We start from the raw sequence: 24,763 nt of genomic DNA on the forward strand, positions 1-24,763 counted from the left end.
CCAAGCCGGCATGAGCGTGTTTCAGGGTTGGAGGAAATCGAGAACCTGAAAGAGCAGTGCTGGGATACAGCGTGACATCACAGGTTTGGGGCTGCTTACTCATTTTTTAGTTATTATTTTTTGTAACTTTTTATTTTGGTATAAATTCAACAGACAGGTTGCAAGAATATAAGGGATTCCTGTGTACCCTTCACCCAAATTCACCACCACTGACATTTCGCCCTATTCTTTCTCTCTCTATGTGTTCATGTAAATACCATACATACGTAAGTTGCAGACATCGGCCTCCTTTCTCCCTAAACACTCTGGTGTGTATTTCCCAAGAACATGACTTTCTATCACCCAAATACAATAAAATGATCAAAATCAGGAAATTTAACATTTTAACGGAATATAATACAGGGGAACCTCCAAGATGTTGCTGGCTTGACTCCAGGCCACTGCAATAAAGCAAATATTGCAACAAATCATACAAATATTTTGGTTTCCTGCTGCTTATGGAAGTTATATTTCCACTATGCTGTAGTCTGTTGAGCATGCAATAACATTATGTCTGAAAACACAATGTATGTGCCTTAATGTAAACATATTTCATTGTTTTAACATTCTAATCATCACCTGGGCCTTCAGAGAGTCCTCCTCTGTTTGCTGGTGGAGGGTCTTGCCTCAGCACTGATCTGCTGACCGACAGGGTGGTGGCTGCAGCAGTTTCTTAATATGAGACACCAGTGAGGCTGGCTGCAGTGACTGACTTTGGTGAACAGCTTCTCTGAAGCTTGCAGTGCTGCTGGACAGCATCTGGCCCACAACAGAACTTCTTTCAAAATTGGAGTCGGTCCTCTCAAACCTGTTTTATCAACGAAGTTGAGGTCGTAGTCTAAATCCTTTGTTGTCATTTCAGCAGTCTTAACATCTTCACAGGAATGGATTCCATCTCACGAAACCACTTCCATGTCGATCCATAAGGAGAATCTCCTCTTCAAGTTTGATCATGAAATTGCGGCAATTCAGCCACATCTTCAGGCCCCACTGCTAGTTCTCTTGCTGTTCCCACCACATCTGCAGCTAATTCCGCCACTGTATTTTGAACCCCTCAAAGTTGTCCATGAGGGCTGTGTATTTTGATACTTGAACCTCTTCCCAAGAATCATGAATGTTCTTAATGGCTGTCTCATCGCCTGCACTGAACGTCTGCTATTCACCGCAGGGCCGTCACGCATGAACTGAGCTAGTGCTTCTGCACGGTGCACTGTGTCACCAGGCACTGTTATGTTACAGAGATGGCGTCTTTCCTTCAACCTCACGAACCACTTCTGCAGCTTCCTCACCTCTCAGCCTTCGCAGAACTGGAGAGAGTAGGGGTCTTGCTCTGCATTAGGCTTTGGCTTCAGGGAACGTGGCTGGTCTGATCTTCTATCCAGACTGCTCAAACTTCCTCCGTATCAGCAGTAAGGCTGTTTCACTTTCCTATCGTCCATGTGTTCACTGGAGCACCCATTTAATTTCCTTCAGGAACTTTCCCTTTGCATTCACAACTTGGCTAATGGTTTGGTGTGAGACGACTAGCTTTTGGCTTGCCTTGGCTTTCACTAAGCTTGTTTCCAGCTTTTGATTTAAAGTGAAAGACGTTTGACTCTTCCTTCCACTTGAACACCGAGAGATCACTTCAGGGTTATTAACTGGCCTAATTACAATATTGTATCTCAGGAACAGGGAGGCCCAAGGAGAAGGAGAGACAGGAGAACACCTGGTCACGGAGCAGTCAGAATACACACGACATTCATGAATCAAATCTGCCTTCTAGTATGGGCGTGGTTCATGGTGCCCAAAACAACTGCAATAGTCACATCTAAGACCACTGATCACCATAAAAATATAGCAATAATGAAAAAGTTGGAAATACTGAGAGAATTATCAAAATATGACACAGAAACAGGAAGTGAGCAAATGCAGTTGGAAAAATGGCACGTGACAGACGCAGGGTGGGCTTCCCTGGTAGCTCGGCTGGTGGACAATCTGCCTGCAAAGCAGGAGACCCGGGGTCAACTCCTGAGTTGAGAAGATCCCCTGGAGAAGGGCAGACTACACACGCCAGTATTCTTGGGCTTCCCTGGTGGCTCAGATGGTAAAGAATCCGCCTGCAGTGTGGGAGACCTGGGTTCGACTGCTGGGTTGGGAAGATCCCCTGGAGAAGGGCATGGCAACCCACTCCAGTATTCTTGCCTGGAGACTCCCACGGACAGAGGAGCCTGGCAGGCTACAATCCATGAGGTCGCAGAGAGCCAGACACGACTGAGCGACTAAGGACAGCACACAGACCCAGGGTCACCGCAAATCAGCAATCTGTGAAAAATGGATATTCACAAGGCGCGATCAAGTGAAGAGCAATAGACCAAGGCTGGCCTGTACTGCTGGGGTCTCACAGTATGAACGCATTCTGCATGCTCTAGTATACCTCATTACTCCTATCTAACCCGCCGCTCACTCTCAAGGTCATCTCAGCGACACCGCTAAGAAGCCTTTATTTCCTGGGTCCAGGACTCTCCAGAGACCTATCCCCCTTCACTTTTCCCCTATTTTATTCAGAATCACTGAAGGAGGTAGGCGGGGTGAACATGGGGAAGGAGGCCTTACAGAAACAAATCCTCTTCTCTGAGCTGAGGAAGCAGCCTGCGGCTCCGGCTTGCAGGTCTCCCCCAAAGGGAACTCAAATTCTCCCCCTTCCATCTGTGTGGGCTCAGTTTACAACCACATGTCTTCACCTGCAGCCCAGGGCTCCTGAAACTGGAAAAAGGGGCCAGGCTTGCATGGACTTCTCCTGAACTAGTCTGGTCAGTTTCGCATTCATTCATTCACTCACTCACTCATTTATCCACCTGTTCCTGGTATGATCACTTCTTGTTGCTCAGTTATTTTTATAACCTTTCACTTGTTATTGTGATGTTATCGACACACTTACAGGGCTTTCTTGGCTATTATCCATCAGCCTTTATTAAATAGTCCAGTCCTTTATTAAAAATTGTTTCAAACATGTTACACACACTATCTCACTGACTCCTCATGATCGCTCTGAGACAAGAACTTATGTCTCTTGTACAGTTAAGGAAATGGAAGCACAGAGAGGTTAAGGAACTTGCTCAAAGTCACATAGCTGCAAGAGGCCCCAACAGGACTCCACCCCGGGAGCTCCTCATTCTTCAGTTATACTCCCTTGTCTGATGATACAGATGGGGGCGGGGGTGAAAAATAGACTTTCGAGATGGTGAGAGGCTGATGCTCATGCAGTTGGGGGATGAAAACCAGCACAGGCGCATGTGAGGTGTGTGATGAGTCTCTAAGGCAGGTGGGTCTCCCACTGGAGCTCAGAGAGGGTTCTGCAAGGCCAACTACACTCAGCAGGTGGAGTGGAGCTGGGATCCAGCCTAGGTCCAGGGTTCTGGTGTGTATCTGGCTGCTGTGTGTCCCAAGTCAGCAGTGGAGGTCACAGAGTGGCATCTGGGTTCTACAGGAAGGTCTGGCCAGAACCTGGTTCTGCCTCTTGTCAGCATGACTTTGGCCAAACGATTTAAGTCAGGCCTCAGTTTCTTCATCTGACAAGTGGGCCTGGTAATAATTCTTAAGTCTTGGTGTTGTTGTGAAGACAACCCACAGCATCTTAGCAGGCTCAGCTCAACAAAGAGTAGCAAATGGGGCCCTTCATTTTGACACTGCGCCGTGTCTGTTACCTTCCTGAAGTTAGCCGGGGGAAGGCTCAGGAAAGGAGGGAGGGGAGGGGGTGGCAGTATGGTTTGAATTAAGCTGTTTATATGCACCCCAGTTCAGTGACAAATGGCTGTAGTGACGGAAGAGCGTGGTTTCAATTTTCCATCTGGGAGCAGACGTCTCGTGGCTCTGCCAGCCTCGTCCACAAGTAGGCAGGTCATCCCAGCGGCCTTGGGAGCCATGGACAGTGGCTCTCTATCCACATGCTCACTCCCAGCCAGGCTGCCCTGCCACCAGGCTGGTGGGGGAGGAAAACTGTCCTTGCCAACCCCACTCAGGCCTCCCCTGGACAAGGTGCTGGGCTACACTGGGCCTGTTTCCTCATCTGTAAATGGGGTATTGTAGGGTTGTGGTGAGGAATAAACAGGGGATGCCCATGAGGTGTGAGGAGTTTTCCAGCCACCCACTCCTATAAGTAACTTGACCTTTCGATCTCAAGTCCTGCCCATGCCTAGTGAACTTGGTAGAATAAAATCTGTCATTCAGGGAAAAGCATCCTGGTTTTTGCTGTCGTTTCAAGTTTAAATTGGTTCATTCAGAAGGCCCTGCTTCTCCTTGAGGTGGCGTTTAATGGCCTTTAAAACTGGAATCAGAGCCCAAACCTCCTTGGCTCAGGTCCCACTCGCAGCCCCGGTTTCTCTGAGCTGAATCCCAGCCCTTCCCACAGCCTCAGGGCTGTCCTGACCGCTCTGGACTCTGGCCTCCCCTCCCCTGCCCCTGCCCTCCCTCCCTCCAGCTTCGGTGGGGTCCCTCGGACCAGGCGCTCTGACTCCCCAGCACCCTGGGGCTCGCTGCTGCCTCCACCTGGGACGCGCCGCCCCTTTGCAAGGTGCCTTCCTGACCACTCAGGGTAGAACACCGACAGCCCCTGCCTCAGTGCTCCCCGCCCCCTTCAGGGTTTATCTTGACAGCACTTCTCACCAGCTGACATACGTGTGTAACTTGTCTTAATGCCTGCCTTCCCTACAGGAAGGCAAGCTCCACGTGGGAACAGACACATTTGTATCTGCTGTGTCTTCATCGGTGGTGTCTCCAGGACCCAGACAGTGCCTAGCACAGAGCAGGTGTTCAATTCTGAATGTCAGGTGGATGGAGGGATGGACAGACAGTGGATAAACAGATGGTAGATGATGGATGGACAGATTGTAGACGATGGATGACAGATGGAGGGTGGGTGGGTGGATGAATGGATGGGAAGACGAGTAGATGGTAGATGATGAATGGACGTGTAGGTGACTGTCTTCAGTCTGCAGGCTGGGGAATTCTGCAAATTCTGGAAGGAAGTGGGGAACAAGACCTTTCTCCGCTCCAGTTTCCAGAACTGATCTGGGGGTTTCCTCTCTTTTTCCCCACCTGACTCCAGCACAATGAGAGGCAGGCACAGATGGCCCTTCACAGCACTCACAACTTATTTAAGCAAAAAATGGACCATTACAAGAATGTTGTGGATTCCCAAGAATCTCAAGGAGAGCTGGAGGCACAGGTGGGAGCATTCTGCAGCCAGAGACCACCCCACAGAAAGGCCTGGTGGGGGTGGGACCTACCTGCTGGGTGACTGCCATGCGGCCCAATGGGACTGGAGTCCAGACGCTCCTGTTAGGCCCCGAAACACAGGCAACCCAGTCCACTATAAACTGCAGATAAACAATAGCATTTTAGTAAAGGTATGCGGCATGCAATAGTTTAATGTTCTTATTCTGTCTAAATCTGGCACCACCACCTGCTGTCCCTGAAGCCCCTACAGCTCCCCGAGACAAGTCTCTAGACACCAGCTCCCTCACATCAGAGGCTCCCAGTCTGAAGTCATACAGACACATCCTAGGTCTGCACCTAGCTGCAAGGCATTCTGGGAAAGCAACCGTCTCCAAGCTCCTACAGCAGGAGGGGGCTCCGCCTCCTGGGGTCGGGGACTTGCTTAGACCACGGTCAACAGCTGGGTCTGGGCTCCCACTCACCCGTTGTGTGGAGAGCCTGGGCAGGGTGAAGAACCAGATCCTGCCCAGATCTGTTGTGTGGTCCCTGAGATTTGGCTTTTGAGATCTGAACTTTTTTTTCCCTCAACCCATTTTCTCAACTAAATATGTCTATTTAGATACAATCTCCACTAAAAGGAAGTAGGGTTCCTTGGAGAAATGGCTGATTCCAGGACTAGGGCAAATTAAGTACAAGGCAAGCCAGGAACACCATGTGCCAGAAGGCTGAGCCAAAATTGATGGGGCTGTGTCAGAAGGACATAGGGCCAGCTGGAAGGGGCTCCTGCTGCTCAAATCTGGGATGACCTGAGCATGAAAATACAGAAAAAAAATGTAATCCACCACATGAAATAAGAATGAGTCCGTAACAATAAACATGAGTCTATGTTTGTATATAACATAATACACATGGAATATACATTTATAAAATACACTGCGTGAATAAATGAATGAACGGAGGAGAAGGGAAACGTTTTCCTGAGGTGAAACTGCCAACTGACAGATGTGGAAGGCACAACGTAATGAGAAGTAACATCCGATAACCATCACAAAATGCTTGTTTCAGGGAAGAATCATCACCAGATATTAAAATTGGGGACTGAAGGTTTTATGGGGGTAGGACATTTACACAGTTCCAATACATCTCGCTACAAGATAATTAAAATATTTACCACCAAAAAATATAGGCTCTTTTCAGTGGAGAAACCTGGCAGATATCATCTTAACCAAGATATCAAATTGACATAAGAGCCCCACAGCGAACAGGCACATGGCCCCTGGTATGAGGCACTAACACTTACAATATCCCTTCTGTGAGATTCCTTCCAAAAACATGTCATCTGAATCTCATAAGGAAGAAACGTAAGACAAACTTGATGTGAGGAACATTCCACAAAACACTTGGTCAGTCATCTTTTTTAAAATGTCAGCATCATAAAAGAAGAGCATAAAGTGAAAAGCTTATCCAGATTCAAGGATACTAACGAGATGAGAAAACTGAGTGTGATTCATGATCTGAGATCTTTTGCTGTAACAGACATTCCTGGACAATCGGCAAAATCTGAATAAGGTCTGCGGATTAGATTACATAATGCATCCATGTTCATTTCCCTGATTCAGATAATTACACCAGGGTTATGGAAGAAAATGCCTCCTTCGTCCGAAGAGAACATCTGTGTTCTTAGGAAACACATACTTAGGTATTTAGAGATAAAGGGGGTTTCATGTCTGTAACTCCCTCTTAAATAATTTAGAGGAGAGAGAAAGAAGATCAAGGAACAGCAGTAAGTGTTCCTATCTGGGGAAGCTGAATGAAGGGCAGAGGAGAATCCTCTGGAGTATTTCTGTGGCTTTTCTACAAGTCTGAAATAATGTCAAAAGAAAAAGAAGAAACAAAAATCTGTCTAGTAAGTCAAAAGCTAAATAAAACTCACGTCTTTGTTCCTGCTCTTCTGCTATGGCCTCCCTTCCCAGAGAAAAACAGGGGCTGCTGCCTGAAGGCTTAGGGCAGAACTTGAGGGGGAAAAAAACAAGGAATGCAAAACACATTTGTTAAAATGATGATATAAACTAACATGTACGTAGCGCTTATTATGTGCCAGGCTTCCAAATGCTTTAAGAAAAATATTAACTTGTTTGAACCTCATAACAACTATACAAAGCAGCTGCTATTACAGCTCTACTCACAATAGCCAAGACACGGAACAATCTGAATGTAAACAGATGAATGGATAAAGAAGATGCGGTACATATGGAATGGAATATTACTCAGCCATAAAAAAGAGCAAAGTAATGCCATCTGCAGCAACTTGGATGGACCTAGAGATTATCATACTAAGTGAAGTAAACCAGAGAGAAAAAGACAAATATCACATGTAGACTCTAAATTACAATACAAATGAACTTATCTATGAAACAGAAACAAACTCACAGACATAGCAGATTTGTGGTTGCCAGGGTGGAGAGGGTGAGCAAGGGATGGAGTTTGGGATTAGCCTACGTAAACTATTATATATAGAATGGATAAACAGCAAGATCCTACTGTATAGCGTAAGTGAAAGTGAAAGTGAAGTCGCTCAGTTGTGTCCAACTCTTTGCAACCCCATGGACTGTAGTCTACCAGGTTCCTTCCTCCATGGGATTCTCCAGGCAAGAGTACTGGAGTGGGTTGCCATTTCCTTCTCCAGGGGATCTTCCCAATCCAGGGATCGAGCCCGGGTCTCCTGCATTCCAGGCAGACGCTTTAACCTCTGAGCCACCAGGGAAGCCCGTATGTATAGCATAGGAAACTATATCAACATCCTGTGATAAACCATCATAGGAAAGAATATGAAAAAGGACATATATATATATATATATGTGAGTCACTTAGCTATACAGCAGAAATTAACACACTGTAAATCAACTACACTTCTACAAAACAAACTTTTAAAAAAGCCAAAGTAGCTGCTATTATTGTTCCCATTTCATATATGAGGAAACTGAGGCTGCTGCTGCTGCTGCTGTCACTTCAGTTGTGTCCGACTCTGCGCGACCCCACAGACGGCAGCCCACCAGGCTCCCCCGTCCCTGGGATTCTCCAGGCAAGAACATTGGATTGGGTTGCCATTTCCTTCTCCAATGCATGAAAGTGAAAAGTGAAAGTGAACTCACTCAGTCATGTCTGACTCTTAGCGACCCCATGGACTGCAGCCTACCAGGCTCCTCCATCCATGGGATTTTCCAGGCAAGAGTACTGGAGTGAGGTGCTATTGCCTTCTCCGAAGACTGGGTTGAATAGTATCCCTCCCAAATTCATGTCTCCCTGCAACCTCAGAATGTGACCTTACTTTGAATTGGGATCTTTGCAAAGGTAATTAGTTAAGGAGCTTGAGGTGGCCACATGACCTGGGGCAGACATTGGAGTGATGTGGTGAGAAGCCAAGAGATGCCTGGGGCCCCCAGAGCTGGAAGAGGCAGGAAGGATCCTCCCCTAGAATCTTCAAATTCTAGGAAGTTTCAGACTTCTGATCTCCAGAACTGTGAGTAAGTGTCTGCTGTTTAAGCTACTGGATTTATGGTCATTTGTTACAGCAGTTCTAAGAAGCGACACCTATAGTTCTCACCTGTTCACAGGTGAGCCGGACCTGACCTACCCAAGGTCCCTTCTCCCATTCGTCCTCACAGGACCCACTTGACAGCTGGATCTCAACGTGGAAAAAAGACGTATCTCTCCAAACTTCCTTGCAGCAAGGAGTGGCTGTGGGACCCAAGTCTGACCAAGAAGGTATCAGTGGAAATTCACAGGCTGAGACCTCTGGGAAAGCTATGCTTCCGTGGTTTTTCTGGTTGAGGCAGACTCAGGTTCTTGCTCAGAATTCCAGAATTGAAAAATACACTACCTGGAAGAAAAGAGGCAGAATCAAACAGCCATGTGGCTTCTGCCCTTCATGGTATCGCTTCCTTCCTGGAAGGTCTGCTACGGGGTAGAGGTGAAGACTCATAACCACAAGGACACACGCCACTCTCTGAGGATGGCAGAGCAGTAAGTGGAAAAGAACCTGGAGGACTCCGCAAGCGTGCATCCCCGGGACCTCCCTGCCACTGCGGTTGGGTCTCCGTTACATGCAACTCAATGCATTCCCAGCTGACATTTTGACAAAGAAAATCTAATTAGGATTTGAATTATATTCGACACGTATATTGAATTAGCAAACTGTTGATGGAGACGGGTGCTTATTAAACGAGACAGCACAAGCTTGGTGCCCAGTTAATCCTGGCATGTAGTGGCACTTGGCACAGGTGGGTTCCTTTGCTGCCTTCCTGGGTCAGACAGGGGCAGGGGGACAGTGGGTCTGGACTGGTGCCAGTGGGATGGAGTGGAAATATCCTTGGACCACAGCCATGAGAAGGTGAGAGCCCACGAGCTGGGAGCCTGCTGGCTGACAGGCCAGCCCATCCCCATTCAGGTGGCAGCAGGGCCCAGAGGGCAGCCTTCTGCCCACGTGGGATCCAGGCCAGGCACTGACAGAAGAACTGGTTTAATGGTCTGTCTCCTGGTCCTTGGATGAAGGCTGCTACCGGTTTAGTTGGCCAGGATGAGTCAAAGGAACACCATGAAGGTTTCGAAACCTGGGCCTTCAGCACCAAATTTATTTTTTTAAGGGGCTAAAAGATTTTTAAAGTCCCAGTGGTAGTCTAGGACAGGTCTTAGTGTGAAAAATTGGAAGGAAAATGGGTAAGACAAACAAACAAATCAACCCCATAAAACATGTAACGGTTTCAGGACCACCCACCAAGCTGCAGGGTTTTCACTTTTCCTTTTTAGAATGAAGTGGCCATGGTTTGAGGAGCCAGGATTTCACAATTCCTGCCATCCCTTCCGTGGGTCCCCAGGGCCCTCGGGGCAGGGCAGGGGAAAGAGGGAAGGCAGGTCTCTGCTGGAAGCCAAAATCAGGGAAAAGGCTCTGCGGTCGATCTAGTTCAAGGATCTTCCAGCTTCCGTTCATATTCTTCCAGGGAAGAGGCGTCACTCCCTCTTCATAAGGCCCAGTTCATTTTTGGAAGTCCTGCAATCTGAATCTTCCTCATTGTACTTGGTAGAAACCTGTCTCCCTGTGGCATGTACCCACTGGTATTAGTTCCATGCTGCAAAGCAATGTAGTGATACATGCGGCAGCCGCGGGCACCCACCAAGGGCTGAGCACGCCTCAAGTATGACCTCACTGAATCCACACAAGCACCCCGTGAGCGCTTCATTATTGCCCCTTTACAGAGGAGGCCACCGACGCTCAGAGAGGTTCAGCAACTGGCCCAGTGTCACAGCGCTGGTGAAGAGCTGATGTGGGATTCAAACTCAGGCACGTCTGCATCCTGGCTCGTAACTCTTAGACCACGTGACCCCTTCATGGCCAACGGTCTGCCTTTCTTCACTCTAAACCTTTTTCTGTCACAGTTGCTCACGATAAACCTCGGACTGGGCATGTGACCCACTGGTGATGAAATGAATGCAAAAACAGGCCCGCTGGGGAATCCCAGGAATGATTTTCTTCCCCAATAAAAGAATACTGTGGGAAAGAGGACCCACCCCCTCGTCCCTTCTTCCCATCTCAGACTCAGTGTGGGGACAGTCTGTGACCGGCAGCCATCCTGCCCACAGAGGAGGGGGGGAGGTTTGCATGGATGCTGACCAGCTGTCCCAGTATCCCTGAGCCTCTGCCCCCAGATCACCTCCCTTCTGACTTCTCATGTGAGATATCTGGATGTTTTCAGAGTGATAATTCTCCAACGGACCCAGCACCAGAATCATCCTGAGGGCTTGTGAACTCCAACAGGTTCTGATTCACAGGATCTGGGTTGGGACCTAAAAATCTGCTCTTCTGACAAGTCCTGGGTCTACCGCATGGGTTCGTGTTAGCTGCCGCCCCAAAGCGTGTCACCCAGCACAGTGGCCATGATTACTAGAGCACCTTTCAGCCCGCAGCTCCCCTGGAATCACTGTTCTGCGGTGAGGTCACTGTGAGAAATTCCTAAATGAGCAGAGGCCCAAACAGGCAGAAGTGGCTTCTCTGGCAGGCCAGTGGTTAAACCTCCCCCATTTCAATCAAAAGGCATGGGTGTGATCCCTGGCTGGGGAACTAAGATCCTACATGCCACACAGTGCAGCTGGAAAAAAAAAAACTGTCCAAGCTTCCTCAGTTGGTAAGGCGGTGGGAGGCAGGCCAGGGACCCTCCGGTCAGTGCTCAGCCCCTGGGTCACCTTGTGCGACGCCTCCTCTGTTGGGGTCCCCAAGCAGCATGCTGGCATTCAGCCTGCTCACACCACTCCTGCACACCTTTGCTGTGTCTCAGACCAACTCTGCAAGAAGGGAGCACCAGCTCCCTCCAAGTTGCCATTGTCTCCTCAGCCAGTGCATCTTTTGTGTGTTGGACATTTAGGGGCAAAAACTTCAGGACCCAGGGTTGCGGCATCCTGGGGGTTCAGAATAACTTCCTGAAGCAGGAGAAAGAGGTGTGGGCACCAAGGAAAGCTGCAGGCTCTGTAGGAGAAAGGCTGGAAGGGCCGCTCCCAGTGCCCGGAGGTTGCCGTTGATTTGGGAGGGGGGGCATGCCTATGGCCTTGACAAAGCATTTGTCAGAAACCTGCATTTCCCAAACATCAGTAGTCATCATCTCATCTTTGTGATTTCTGTGACCCACCCACAGACCTGCTTATGCCGTATTTTTAAATCAACATTTAAAAAGCCTTAAATGGGAACTTCCTTGGTGGTCCAGTGGTTAAGAATCCACCTGCCAGTGCAGGGGACACAGGTTTGAACCCTGGTCCTGGAACTAGGACCCTACTTGCCACAGAGCAACAGAGCCCATGTGCCACAACTACTGAGCCTGAGCTCTAGTCCAGGAGCCACAACTACTCAAGCCCATGCGCCCTACAGCCGGCGCTCCACAAGAAAAGTCACTGCAATGTGAGCCCAGGCCCCACAATGAAGAGTAACCCCGCTCGATGCAGCTAGAGATCGCCTGCCTGCAGCAATGAAAACCCAGCGCAGCCACAAATAAACAAACTCTAAAATTAAAAAGCCGCAAGTGCATTTATTAAAAAGGAAAGCTGAAAATTCCCTGGTGGTCCAGCAGTTAGTACTCTTCAGCTTTCCCTTAGGAGGCAAAGGTTTAAGTAAGATTTCGCATGCCACTGCCAAAAAAAGAATAAAGGACCACTAATCCCACCATCCATGGGAATGAGAAGCACTTCTTACAAATAGATGGCCGGTGAAGGCAAAGGCAGAGCGTGGATGGGGAGATGAAAAAGGTCGGCCGGGAACCCCCAAAATGGTTTGTGGATGCTGGCGCTCGAAACACACAGAGACACACGACTCAACTGGACAAAAACAGACTGGCACCGGGGAAGATGACGTCTATTTAGGGCTGAGCGGGGTTTCCCCCTCCCCAAATTCATGTGTTGAAGCCGTAATGCCTGCTATGTCTGTATGTGGAGATGGGGCCTTTGAAGATGAGCGTGCTCATCTAACTCTTTGGGACCCACTGGACTACAGCCCTCCAGGCAAGAATGCTGGAGTGGGCTGCCATCTTCTCCTCCAGGGGATCTTCCCAACCCAGGGACTGAACCCGCATCTGCCCGCACTGCAGGCGGATTCTTTACCACAGGGCCACCAAGAAAGCCCTTCTGGAGATAACTAAGGTTAAATGGGAGTCTACATGGCAGGAATTGATCCTACAGAACCCGTCCTCGTAAGACGAAAAAGAAACACTAGGAATGCTCCAACAGAGAAGACTCAATGAGAAGGGGGCGCCTGCAGGCCCAGAAGAGAGGCCTGAGGAGAGCGGCCCTCTGAGCCTTCATCTTGGACTTCCGGCCTCCAGAGCTGTGGGGTCCGCAGACTCTGCGGTGGGAGCGCCGTGGGCAGCCGAGAGGACTAAGACGCTGATGGAGTGAGGGTAAGGCTGTCATACTCACCACGCCGTGCGACTAGGTGGTCAGGAGGCATCCCCTCAGGCCGCAGCCCAGCCCGGCCGACCGGAACCCACAAGAACGCACACACCCACGTCCTCACACACACATGCCTCCACGTCCCCACGTCCTCACGCCCCCATGTCCGCAGCCCCCCAACGTCCTCACGCACACACGTCCTCACGCATACACGTCCTCGCGCCCACATCCTGGCGTCCCCACGTCCTCACACCCCCACGTCCTCGCGCCCAAATCCTCACGCCCTACATGACTTAACGCTTTACGCACATCGGAGATAGAAATCCTTCCACGATTAGCGTCTCCACGCCCGTGCGCCGCGTTCCCGGGAGAATGGCATGGAAAAGAACCACCAGCCTGTTGCTGCCGCTAAGTCGCTTCAGTCGTGTCCGACTCTGTGTGACCCCATAGACTGCAGCCCACCAGGCTCCCCTGTCCCTGGGATTCTCCAGGCAAGAACACTGGAGTGGGTTGCCATATCCTTCTCCAACCAGCCTGGAAGGAGCTTTTAAACTTTTTATTACACAGATGAGGTGTGCCCTTAAAAGATAAGTCCCAGAAACGTTTTAGAAATAAAATCAGTTTTATTGAAACGACAGCAACGTGGTCCCTGTTCAAGCGAAGCACACATAAATTTACAATAAATTTTTGTACATAGGAAGTAGTAAAATACATCATTTTTCATAGAAAAAAGCACACATGTAAGCTGCGGGCTGAGTGAGCCTACAGACAGTATGAAAAATCAGAACATGACGGGAAAAACCGGAAGGAAACCAAAACTTTCTATTTTGGGGGTCCCAGTAACACTGTCGGCCAGATTTATCATCTTATGGGTGAGGTGCTGAAGGCGCCGTAGGCACTGTTAAACATTAAATGAGAAGGAGGTCCCTGATTAGTAGGAGAGCTTCTCCTTTGAAGCCCTGTGTTCATTTCTGGAAGATAAATGGTTCCAGTTTCAAAATGTTTGTGAGAGTGAAAGAGATAGCAAGACCTGGTTCTGGGCAAGGAGTTTCTAGTCCATTATATGGGCCAGTTAATGAAGGAACTGGGAATTTTACTTTTAAATGATAGAGTTCACTCCTATTGGATGTTTCAGACTCCCTCGGGCAGAATGCTTCAAAAGCAAACCTGAAATTCCCCTGGACTGTCACTAATTCTGAAAACCCAAACTCAGAGTTTGGACATGGTCACAGCCACCAAAGCCTGGTGACAAGCAGAAGCCCAACAGTGTAATACCTAGCTAGCATCTGATCCAAGGACTCAGATCTTTGGCAGGGACAAGATGAGTATCTGACAGTCTGACCAAATTCTTCCACTCTGACATTTGGAGTCGGACAGTCAGTACTTATGAATTATAACAAGCCCATAGTGTGCAAAGCAAAAACAGTCCTGCTCATTTCAGCTCTGTCAAGGTTAACGGTTTCATTCCTTCTACAAACTCCCGCTAGCTGGGAATAGTATTTAACTTCTGTTTCTGCTCTAATTACGGACACACTAACGGAAGCAACCAGCTTGGTTCCTCAGGTAGAGTTCCTTGTCCAGACGATCTTAGTTTTTTTTTAACTTTTTGCTAGCTCTTTTGCCTTAGAAATATGCTGATTGAGGGTGAAATCAACTTTGAAACTGGCATTCATGAAAGTGATCTTTTGGCCGGTCTGGTGGTGGAAGGTGGAATTTTACCTTCTGCAAAGAAACACTATTTACAGAAGGGTTTTTTATTTCACTGTGGGTTCAGGTCGAGGCTTATGAAGTTTTATATGGCAATGGCAGCCAGAGAGCACCACGCTCCTCGGAGCCTCAGAAACATTTGGCAAGAACCGTTCCACAAAAACAGGAAGAGAAATCCCCCGCGCGTGTTACCATCTCTTGTTATTATGCCGCAAGATGGTTTCATAACCACAGGCTGTGTCTCCTTCCAGAGCTGCTAACCTCGGCGAGGAATGTACTGAAGAATGAAGCCATTCCTCCCACTGCAGAAAAATAGGTCATCTAACGGATGGGGAATCTGCACACTTCAGTGCCATTTTAAAGGCAGCAACTAAACAGCCCTTCTTTGGCTGTTTTTAGACATCTTGGTGGGACCCACAGAGAACGAGGGGTTGAAATTAAAAGGTGGGCTTCATACAGAATCACTTACTAAGCAAAGACCCTGGTGGGAGACAAAAAAACTAGTCTGGGTGGAGTGTGAGCCGCAGTGAGGAGGGGATCAAAGAAGGGTCCTGGTTCGTTAGTCCTCAATGAGACCAAAGGTCGAGCAGGCAGACAGGCCACGTGGACGTAGGGAAGGACCAAGACAAGACACATCTCTGGAATTAGGGCTGAACTTGAAGTCAACCAGCACTGCTGTGTATAGAACCAGCCCGCATGCAGCAGGACGGGAGCAGGACAGGCGCCAGGGCAGAGTCCCCCAGACCAGCCCGTTTGTCTGACCAGCAAACATTAATCCCATTTTCACCATTGGTAGGGACAGATTGTGTTTCTGAATGTTTTAAATAGCTACCTCTACTCCATCCCTGAAACTCCCCCGCCCCCCAAGTGTTCTCCGTGCGCCTCTTCCCATGGCCCCAGTGCCTCGCGGTATCAGCTCCAAATCCTTCATTCTCTCCTCCGGTAGGAATCCTCTCTCCATCCATAGAAAGACGCCTCTGCGGGGAGACCCCCGGGCCTCAGCAAGATGATCACCAGCTGTCTGCTCAGGACCCCAGGGATGCTCTCTCTTCCAGGTGCGAGGAGCTGAGCCCAAGGCACGGCAGATGGGACGCTGGATGCCAATCAAAGGAAGCTTCCTGACTCCCCACATTCCCGGCCCACCCCCCCCATGACAAAATAAAAATAAAAAGAGAACCCCTGAAGCCGTCTTGAGGACGTGCCCTTCTCCCCAGCCCTGCAAGTTCACTGCCTGACGGCAAAGATGCGGAAGGCCTTTCCGTCTCTAAGGGTCCTCAAACTGAAAAAGAAGGAAGAGCGCATGTTACCGAAAGTTCTGCAGGGATCGAGCTGGGATGGGGGAGCTGGGTGTCCACAGGTCCCCTCAGTGGAAGCAGTGTGGCCAAGAGATGCTTCCTAAAGCTACAGGAACAGGGCTCGCCCCGGCCAGGAGCAGCTGGCAAAGCCCTCTACCTCTGCAGACACACCTGGGTCTGAATCGAGGGCTGGGTTGTTAAGGTGTTTCTGTTAACTTGGAATTGGCTGGCCCCCGTCTGTCTGAACGCAACTCAGCCTTTAGGACTTCTGCCTAGTTTTGCTACCACCTGTCAACCCAAAGAGAAGCCACCTGCTTGACTGATTAACAGGGTGTTAAAACAGTAGTGCATGTATTCCAGTTATTAAAAGAGGCACCACAGTTGGGCTCAGATATTGTATAGGAGTGTAGAGAAAGTTGCTCAGTAGTGTCCAACTCTTTGTGACCCCATGGACTATACAGTCCATGGAATTCTCCAGGCCAGAATACTGGAGTGGGTAGCCTTTCCCTTCTCCAGGGGATCTTCCCAACTCAGGGATTGAAACCAGGTCTCCCGAATTGCAGGCAGATTCTTTACCAGCTGAGCCACAAGGGAAGCCCTGATGTGAAGAACTGACTCACTGGAAAAGACCCTGCTGGGAAAGATTGAAGGCGGGAGGAGAAGGGGATGACAGAAAATGAGACGGTTGGACGGCATCACCAACTCGATGGACATGAGTTTGAGCAAGCTCTGGGAGTTGGTGATGGACAGGGAAGCCTGGCATGCTGCAGTCCATGGGGTCGCACAGAGTCAGACACGACTGAGCAACTGAACTGAACTGAACTGAGCTGTAAAGGAAGCATTTTCTATCCGCCTTTACCTCCTTCCCACAGTGGAGCCATTTGTATCCCTATTTTGCAGGCAAGAGTATGGAGGCAAGGAGAAAGTCAGTTTCTACAAGTCACACAGCCAGAAAAAACCACCCTCTCAAGATGGGAGCTAAATCCTTTTTTAAAAAGGAAAAAAACAAAACAAAACAACCACCACCACCCAGCTTCATTGAGATGCAACGTGCCATGAAATTCATACTTTTGAAGTGGACAATTGAGTGACTTTTAGTGATTGGGGGGGCTATGCAATCATCTCCACAGTCCAAGTCATTACAGTCATCCCCGGAAGGTCTCTGGTGCCCATTTACAGTCAGTTCCCCTGGCCAGTTCTGTGCCTATGGACCTGCCTCTTCTGGACCTCTCATGTCAGTGGAATCACACAGTGTGTGACATTCTGATTGGCTTCTGTTCTGGGCATGGTGTTTTGACGTTCACCCATGTTGTGGCCTCAAAACATCATGCTCAGAACAGAAGCCAATCACAGAAAGCCAATCATCCCTAAAGGAGAACAAGTCCATCCTAAAGGAACTCAACCCTGAATATTCACTGGAAGGGCTGATGCTGAAGCTGAAGCTCCAGGACTTTGGCCACCTGATGTGAAGAGCTGACTTGTGGAAAAGACCCTGACACGGGAAAAATTGTGGGCATGAAGAGAAGGGGAGGACATAAGGAGAAGGAGACAGCAGAGGATGAGGTGGTTGGATGGCATCACTGACTCAATGGACATGAGTTTGAGCAAACTCTGGAAGTCAGTGAAGGACAGGGAAGCTGCAGTCCATGGGGTCGAAAAGAGTCGGACACGACTTAGTGACTAAACAACAAAACAGCAACATGTTGTAGTGTGTTCAGCACTTCATTACTTTTCTTACCAAGTGATATTCCATCACCTGGGTAGATCACACACCATTAATCCCTTCCTCAGTTGATGGACTTTAGATTTCAATTTTTGGCAAATATAAATGACGCTGCGATGAATATTTGCATACAGGTTCTTGTGTGAATGTATGCTTTCAACTCCTTGTGGGTATATACATGGGAGTGGAATTACTAGGTCGTGTGTTAAATGTATGCTCAACTTCTTAAAAACCTGCCAGACTATTTTCCAAAGCAGCTGCACTGTTTTCCATCCCCACCAGCGACACATAAGCATCTTCCAGCTTCTCCACATCCTGTCAACATTTGTTTTTGTCCCTTTTACAGCCATTGGCTCCCTGTACAAAAACAGCTTCCTCGTGCTTTTGATCCAACTGCATAGTATTCTCTCGTAGGAAGCTATCGTGTACTCACTCGCTAAGTCGTGTCCGACTCTTTGCGACCCTGTGGGCTGTAGCCCACCAGGCTCCCTTGTCCATGGGATTTTCCAGGTAAGAATACTGGAGTGGGTTGCCATGCCCTCCTCCAGGGGATCTTCCCGACCCAGAGGTCAAACCCGTGTCTCCTCTGGCTCTGGCACTGGCACTGCGCCACGCTATTATCATATAGTTAACTGGGTCCCTGAGGATGGATATTTAGCCATTTCTAATGTTTCGCTTTTGCAAACAATGCTACAGAGAACAACCTGGTCCAGGGGGCTGCCTATATCTATAGGAGGGCACCCAGGGATAAGCTCCTAGGAGTGGAATTACTGCATCAGAGGAATGCCCACTGGTGATGTGGGCAACCTGCTGAATTGTGTTTCAGGAAGGTTACCGTGATTCACAACCTCCTCAACTACGCACGGGGTGGCCTGTTAACCCACGTGCCTCCAGCACAGCCCCTCATGTGGCTTTTTTATTACCATTCATATTTTTTTGGTTGAGCTGGGTCTTCTGGAAATGTGTATCAGATGGGAGCCTTGGCAAGAGGGGGCAGTGGAGAAAGTCCAGAACCCAGAAATGACGGAATGTTGGTGCCAGAAGCCCCCATGGGCCCACAGAGGCAGAGGGTGGACACTGTGGTGGGGGCTGCGGTGACCCTGGCTGCCCTGCAGGTTTCTCAGAAGCTCAGGGCCCTCCTCGGGCCTCTGGGCTGCAAGACTTTCCTGGATTCTCTGCCCAAATGAATCGTCTGGGAGAATCACTCAGAGCCACACGCCCTCGGCTATTACACGTGCTGGGGACAATTACCAGGGTTTGTGATTCTGAAACTCTACGGATGGGGCAGTGGGTGCCCCCATCCATAGGACCCCCAACAAGCCAGGGACAGGGGCCACTCAGGCTGTCATCCAGACGGGAACCCTAAGGTTCCTGCCAGACATTCCCACTGAACAACCACCCCACCCAGAAGGCACAAGCAAGCTCTGCTGAACGGGCTGTTTATTTCTCAGCACATCAGACAGTGGGCCAACTGGGTCTCATGTGCCATCAGATGGGTCCCTCCTGCTGCCTCAGGCAAGGTCCATGCTTCAAACGTTTACCAAGCTCCAGTTCTGCTAGCAAAGTGGACAACTGTGTGGGTCTGATGAAAACCAAGTGTGACCTGATAAATTATAAGACAACCTCCTTTTCTAAATCTCGCCCTCTGACTCTTTCTAGGTTAGTTTGTAGCTCCCAAGAGGGAATGTAAACCAGCACATTTCTGAACAATTTTCACCAAAGGTGTTGGATGATGTTCCCAAAATTATTGAATAATTTTCATAAAGGGTATTAAAAATCCTACAACTGGTTCTGAACAAATAGCTGAACTCATCATTTTGTCAGTCACTCAACCAGTATTTACTGAACACCTACTATGTATGGGCATTGGGGTGGGTGTCGGGGACACGGGGTTAACCACACCTGTGAAGGGGTTCTTACCTTCATGGAGCTTACGGTCTGGGGGTGAGAGATCAACTGCTAAATAGGTGTAAGGAGTAATTGCAGACAGTGGTGGGTCCTGAGGATCTGGTTAGATCGGGGGCACAGTCAGGGGGGAGGGTGAATGGAGACCCCACAGCAGGAGGGTGCCTCCTTGGGGAGCTGGCATTTTTGTGTAGATGTGCACAACATGAGGGTCCAGCCATGGGAGGTATAGGAGCTGGGAGGGCCCAGGGTTGGGTACCAGCAGGTGCAAAGGCCCTGAGGTATCCAGGAAAGACAGCAGGCCAGTGAGGGGCACTGCTGTGACAAGGCAGATGCTGTACCAGGAGGGTGGGGAAGTGGGTGGGGTGACCTGCCTGATAAGAGTTGGAGATTTTTTTCTCAGCAGGGCTTGAACAGGAGAGAGACGTGCCATGCATCACAGAAAGAGGTCAATTGGTGGCTGTGGCTATGCTGCTAACAGGAAGTTACCTAAGCAAAGTGTAGGGAAAGCACACAGGTTGTGCAAAGATGTTCTTTGCTGTGTTGTTTACAAAAACAAAAAAAGGAACCAACCCAGATGTCAGCCAACTGGGTAAAGAAACAGTCCGTCCATGCAACAGAATATCATGGAGCCATGGAATGATGGTGTGGCTATGTCAGGCATGGGAAGTATTGGGAAGACACTCACAACTGTTGTTGACTGAAAAAAAATTAACAGAACAATGTGGGCAGTCTGATTCCTTTTTCTCTAGGAAAAAAAAACAAAATCACAAGGGAGTTCCCTGATGGCACAGTGGATAAGAATCTTCCTGCCAATTCAGGGGACACGGGTTTGATCCCTGGTCTGGGAAGATTCCACGTTATATGGAGCAACTAAGCCTGTGCACCACTACTGAGCCTGAGCTCTAGAACCCATGAGCTGCAACTCCTGAAGCCCATGTGCTCTCGAGTCTGTGCTCTGCACCCAGAGAAGACACTGCAAAGACAAGCCCGTGTACCACAACTAGAGAGTGGCCACTGCTCGCCACAGCTAGAGAAAGCCCTCGGAGATGCAGCGCAACCAAAAGTAAAATTAATTAAGAAAGCTAAGAAATAAACTGTTACTGTGCAAACAGAAAAAAAATCTGGAAGGAAACCACTAGAGTGTTTACAGTGGCATTTTCTGTGATAGTAGTTTCTTAAAACTATTTGCACTATTTCTTGAAATTTCTCTAATCTTACTATGAAAAGTTAGGGGGTGAGGAGGAAGAGACAAAGAGAAAGAAAGGAAGGAAGGAAGGAAGGGAGAAAGAAAGAGAAAGGGAGGGGGAAGGGAGGGAAAACCAGCACAAAAACCCCCTCTGAGAACTGGGGAAGAACCGGAGCTGGCCTGGGAAGCCTCTGGGGCATCCCCAGGGTCACTGATCTACTTGACGAGCTGGGATGGGAGATCTGGGAAAGGTTGAGGCACTGTAGCCTCGGGTGGTGTCACAGCCCAGCCCTGGGGAGTGCTGTGACGGCCCCTCACCTGCCCTGGGCACCAGTGCTCAGCTCTCCCAGCCAGCGGCTGTGTCTGGCACACACACCGCCGCACCCCACTGCCGCCTCCGTTCGTTATGTAATCTTACCCCATCCAGTCCCCGCAGCCCCCCGAGAGATCTCCAGGGTTCCTCCCACTTACAGAAAGGAAAGCAAGGCTCTGAGAGGTGACGTGATTTGCCCCAAACAGAACACCTGTTCCAGGTGCAGCTGGGACACGGATGCAGCTCTGTGGATGCTCTGGGACCCTTTCCCAACCCTCATCCTAAATGGATGGGCTGTGGCCACACCACTGCTGAGGACCACACTGGCCAACCCCACATGGCAGTTGGGGCTCAAACTCTGGGAGCCCCTTGGGAGGGGGGGAGGTTGCAGGTCCGCCAGGAGCCAAAAGCATAAGGCTTTTCCTGGAAGCTCACTCCTGCGGGCGAAAATTACTCAGGGAGGAAGTGGTTGGCGTTTGGCAGCACATGACAGAGACTGGATTAAAGAGAGAGGACAGTGTACCTCTGTCCTGGGATGGACGGTCCACTAGTTGGCAGCTAACCCCGGGGGTATGGAACCCAGCGACAAAAGGATGGCAGAGGATTGCTATCCTGGCTTTAAATGTGCAACATCTTTTTTAGTACTAAGCAATATCACTTATATGCATACAAGAACATGTATGTATTTATATGTATAGCGTATTATACATACATAAACATTTTTTTAAATATTCTAATCTGTTCTCCCAGATTCTCACCCTCTACTGATCTTCCAGGAAACTTCAAGAGTCAGACAGAAATAGTTCCAGATCTTATCTATCAGACCTTGGGGTGGTTAATCCATTTCTCTGAGCCTCAGTTTCTGCTTCTGAGGACAGAATTTGCAAAAGCACCCCCTCCTCAGGGGCCCTGTAGGAGGTGAATGAGCTCATCCAGGGAAGGTTCTGGGTCAGTGCTGTGCACTTGACCGGAGCTCAAGCCCTGGGCCATGGACAGCGTCACCCCACAAGACTGAAACCACATTCTCCCATCAAGGGAATGGTGGGCAGGTGCACGGCGGCGAGTGAATTATCCATGCATAAGCCCAATCCCCAAGGAATCCTCAAACCTCTTCATCTCATTTCATGAAATAGAAAATATTTTTTAGGAGAAAACAATTTTAGAAAATATTTTTTTAGGGAAAAAAATACAATCTCCATTTTCATTTTTATGTGTATTGCCCAGGGTGGGGTAGGGGAAGCCTGGAAAAGTTATAAAAAAAAGCAGTTAACAGAGATTAACAGAATGCTTATAGGAACACTTCTTTTCTAATCCCTAGACATATTATTTAAATAGAAAGTGAAAGTGTCAGTTGATCAGTCATGTCTGACTCTTTGCTGACCCCTTGGACTATACAGCCCGCCAGGCTCCTCTGTCCATGGTATTCTTCAGGCAAGAATTCTGCAGTGGGTTGCCATTCCCTTCAGGGGATCTTCCTGACCCAGGGATCAAACTTGAGTCTCCTGCATTGTAAGGACACACTGACAGAGGCAGGGGAGACTGCCGGCCCGAGGACACCCAGCTGGCAAGCAGTACAGAGGGGTCCCAGATGCGATTCTCTACCGTCTGAGTTACCAGGGAAGCACTATTATTTAAATAATAAGTATTTCTCTTCTAATTAATATTCGTAAAGTTTACAAACAAGTGTACCTTAGGAGTGTTAAGGCTCACCCCAGCCCCTTCTTCGGTCAACAACTTGTCTGCAGTGAGAAGTCACATGTGCTGGTTACCAGCCTGAGTTCAAGTATGGGCCCTGCCGCTTATTGGGGTGCCCTTGGGCAAGTCCTTTAACCTCTCTGTTAAGCCTCCCTTTCCTTATTGATACATGTGGGTAACTGTGGTCTCTGCCTCATGGGACTGTTGGGAGGTGAGCTGAGCTAATGGTAGTACAGATCTGAGAGTGCTGGGAAACAGGAGCAGAGAGGGAGGGAGACGCCGGGGGAAACCAGCCCAGCTTGGTCCAGCCAGCCTGGGGGAGAGTGCAAAGCTCATTCCATCTGGAAATAATGGCCCAGTGGTTTCTGCTTCCCAGAGTTTCTGCACAAGTTGAGAGAGTTTCAGACACCTGACCCTCGAGACTCCTGGAGCTCACGGTGGTTACCGAGGGCTTGAAATGCAGCTCACCCAAACTGAGACGCGTTGTGTGTGTGACACACCCGCTGGGTTTCCCAGCTCTTATGAGAAAAGAGGAGTGCAAGTTTCCCACCAACACTTCTGTTTGTACATATTGAAACAATAATAATGTTGATTCATTGGATGAAATGAATGTACTCTAAATTCTCCCTTCTGTTTCTTTTTCACTATGATTACTAGAAACCTTAAAATCCCCATGTGTTGGGGAAAGAATCTAAAAAAAAAAAGTGGATATATGCACATGTAGAACTGACTCACTGTCTTGTACACCTGAAACTAACACAACACTGTAGATCAACTGTGCTCTAATCATTTGTTTCTAAATCCCCTGTGTGGCTCACGGTATGTATCTGTACATGCCCCAGTAGACAGAGGCCTCTGAGGACAAGAATTTTGGCTTCTTCTGACCCTGCTGTGGCCCCAGCCCCAGGGACAGTGCCCAGCACACAGGAGCTGCCCCATAAATGCTACTCCAGGTGGCCTACTATTTGGGTAAACATTGATCCACGTATATACCATCAACCTCTGTAAACAGGTCATTGTGACCAAGAGTATTATCTGTCATTGTTTGGTATATTTCCCAATCTCATTGTGAAATCTGTCTTTAAAATCAGTCCTGGCCTCAGGAAAAAAAAAAAAAATCCTGAACTGATATTCTTCCAGCTGTCACTTCTTTCTGAGAACATCTGGACAAACCCAGGTCCCAACATCTAAAGTTCTCCCGGATTCCTTTCCCTTCCATGCTTTCATGGGCACATGTGTGTGAGAGAGAGAGAAAGTGCCTGTCGTCTTACGTGGTCCCGGTTCTGCATGGTCATCTTTCAAAACTTTCAGGAAATCCTCTTCTAGAAAAAGACAATTGCTAAACTGAAGACACTTTGACGCAGAACCAACTTTTGGTCCGTGTACTGAGAATTCTGTTGAGGAGGTTTGTTTGTTTGACTGATTGAAGGATTCCCTAAATTTAAAGGTGGCTTTCTGTGAACGGGTGCTGTATGTCCAGTGTCCACAGTCTCCCTTGGGACAGCTATGACCACTCCAGGGGCCCTGCAGACACTGAGGACAGAGTCACCAGCCTCAGGCTGGGTTCCCACAGTCCCTAATGGGAACAGGCTCCAGGGAAATTTCTCAGCACTGGTCTGTACGCAGAGGGGCTCTGAGGTCCCATCTAAAGAAGGGGAGGAGGGGGCTGCCCTGCCTGGGGCAGCCAGACATCTCTGCAGGAGCCACATTACCACAGAGGCCCCTCCTGACAGTAAGATGGGGCCCTGCTGGGTGTGCTCGGCTCCCGGCACCAC

General features: G+C 49.0%; 1 protein-coding gene and 1 long non-coding RNA gene across 2 annotated transcripts in view; both read right to left on the reverse strand.

Annotated features, from left to right (window-relative positions):
* Nucleotides 1-4: 4 nt before the first annotated feature.
* Nucleotides 5-8,013, reverse strand: LOC138991845 (uncharacterized). Its single transcript, XR_011467738.1, has 3 exons — nt 5,307-8,013; nt 2,635-2,784; nt 5-2,343 (listed from the first exon to the last, which is right to left on the reverse strand). It is a non-coding gene; the product is annotated as an uncharacterized lncRNA (long non-coding RNA).
* A 5,751-nt stretch (nt 8,014-13,764) lies between these two features.
* The window catches only part of CRISPLD2 (cysteine rich secretory protein LCCL domain containing 2), a 67,427-nt gene continuing 56,428 nt past the window's right edge, over nt 13,765-24,763 (reverse strand). The window contains exon 15 of the mRNA XM_005892455.2: nt 13,765-16,147. Within this exon, the coding sequence (XP_005892517.2) occupies nt 16,093-16,147 (55 nt within the window). The 3' untranslated portion in view covers nt 13,765-16,092. The remainder of the gene's footprint in view (nt 16,148-24,763) is intronic.

The sequence above is a fragment of the Bos mutus genome, chromosome 18, assembly GCF_027580195.1.
Source record: "Bos mutus isolate GX-2022 chromosome 18, NWIPB_WYAK_1.1, whole genome shotgun sequence".
In the NCBI taxonomy this organism is placed as follows: domain Eukaryota; kingdom Metazoa; phylum Chordata; class Mammalia; order Artiodactyla; family Bovidae; genus Bos; species Bos mutus.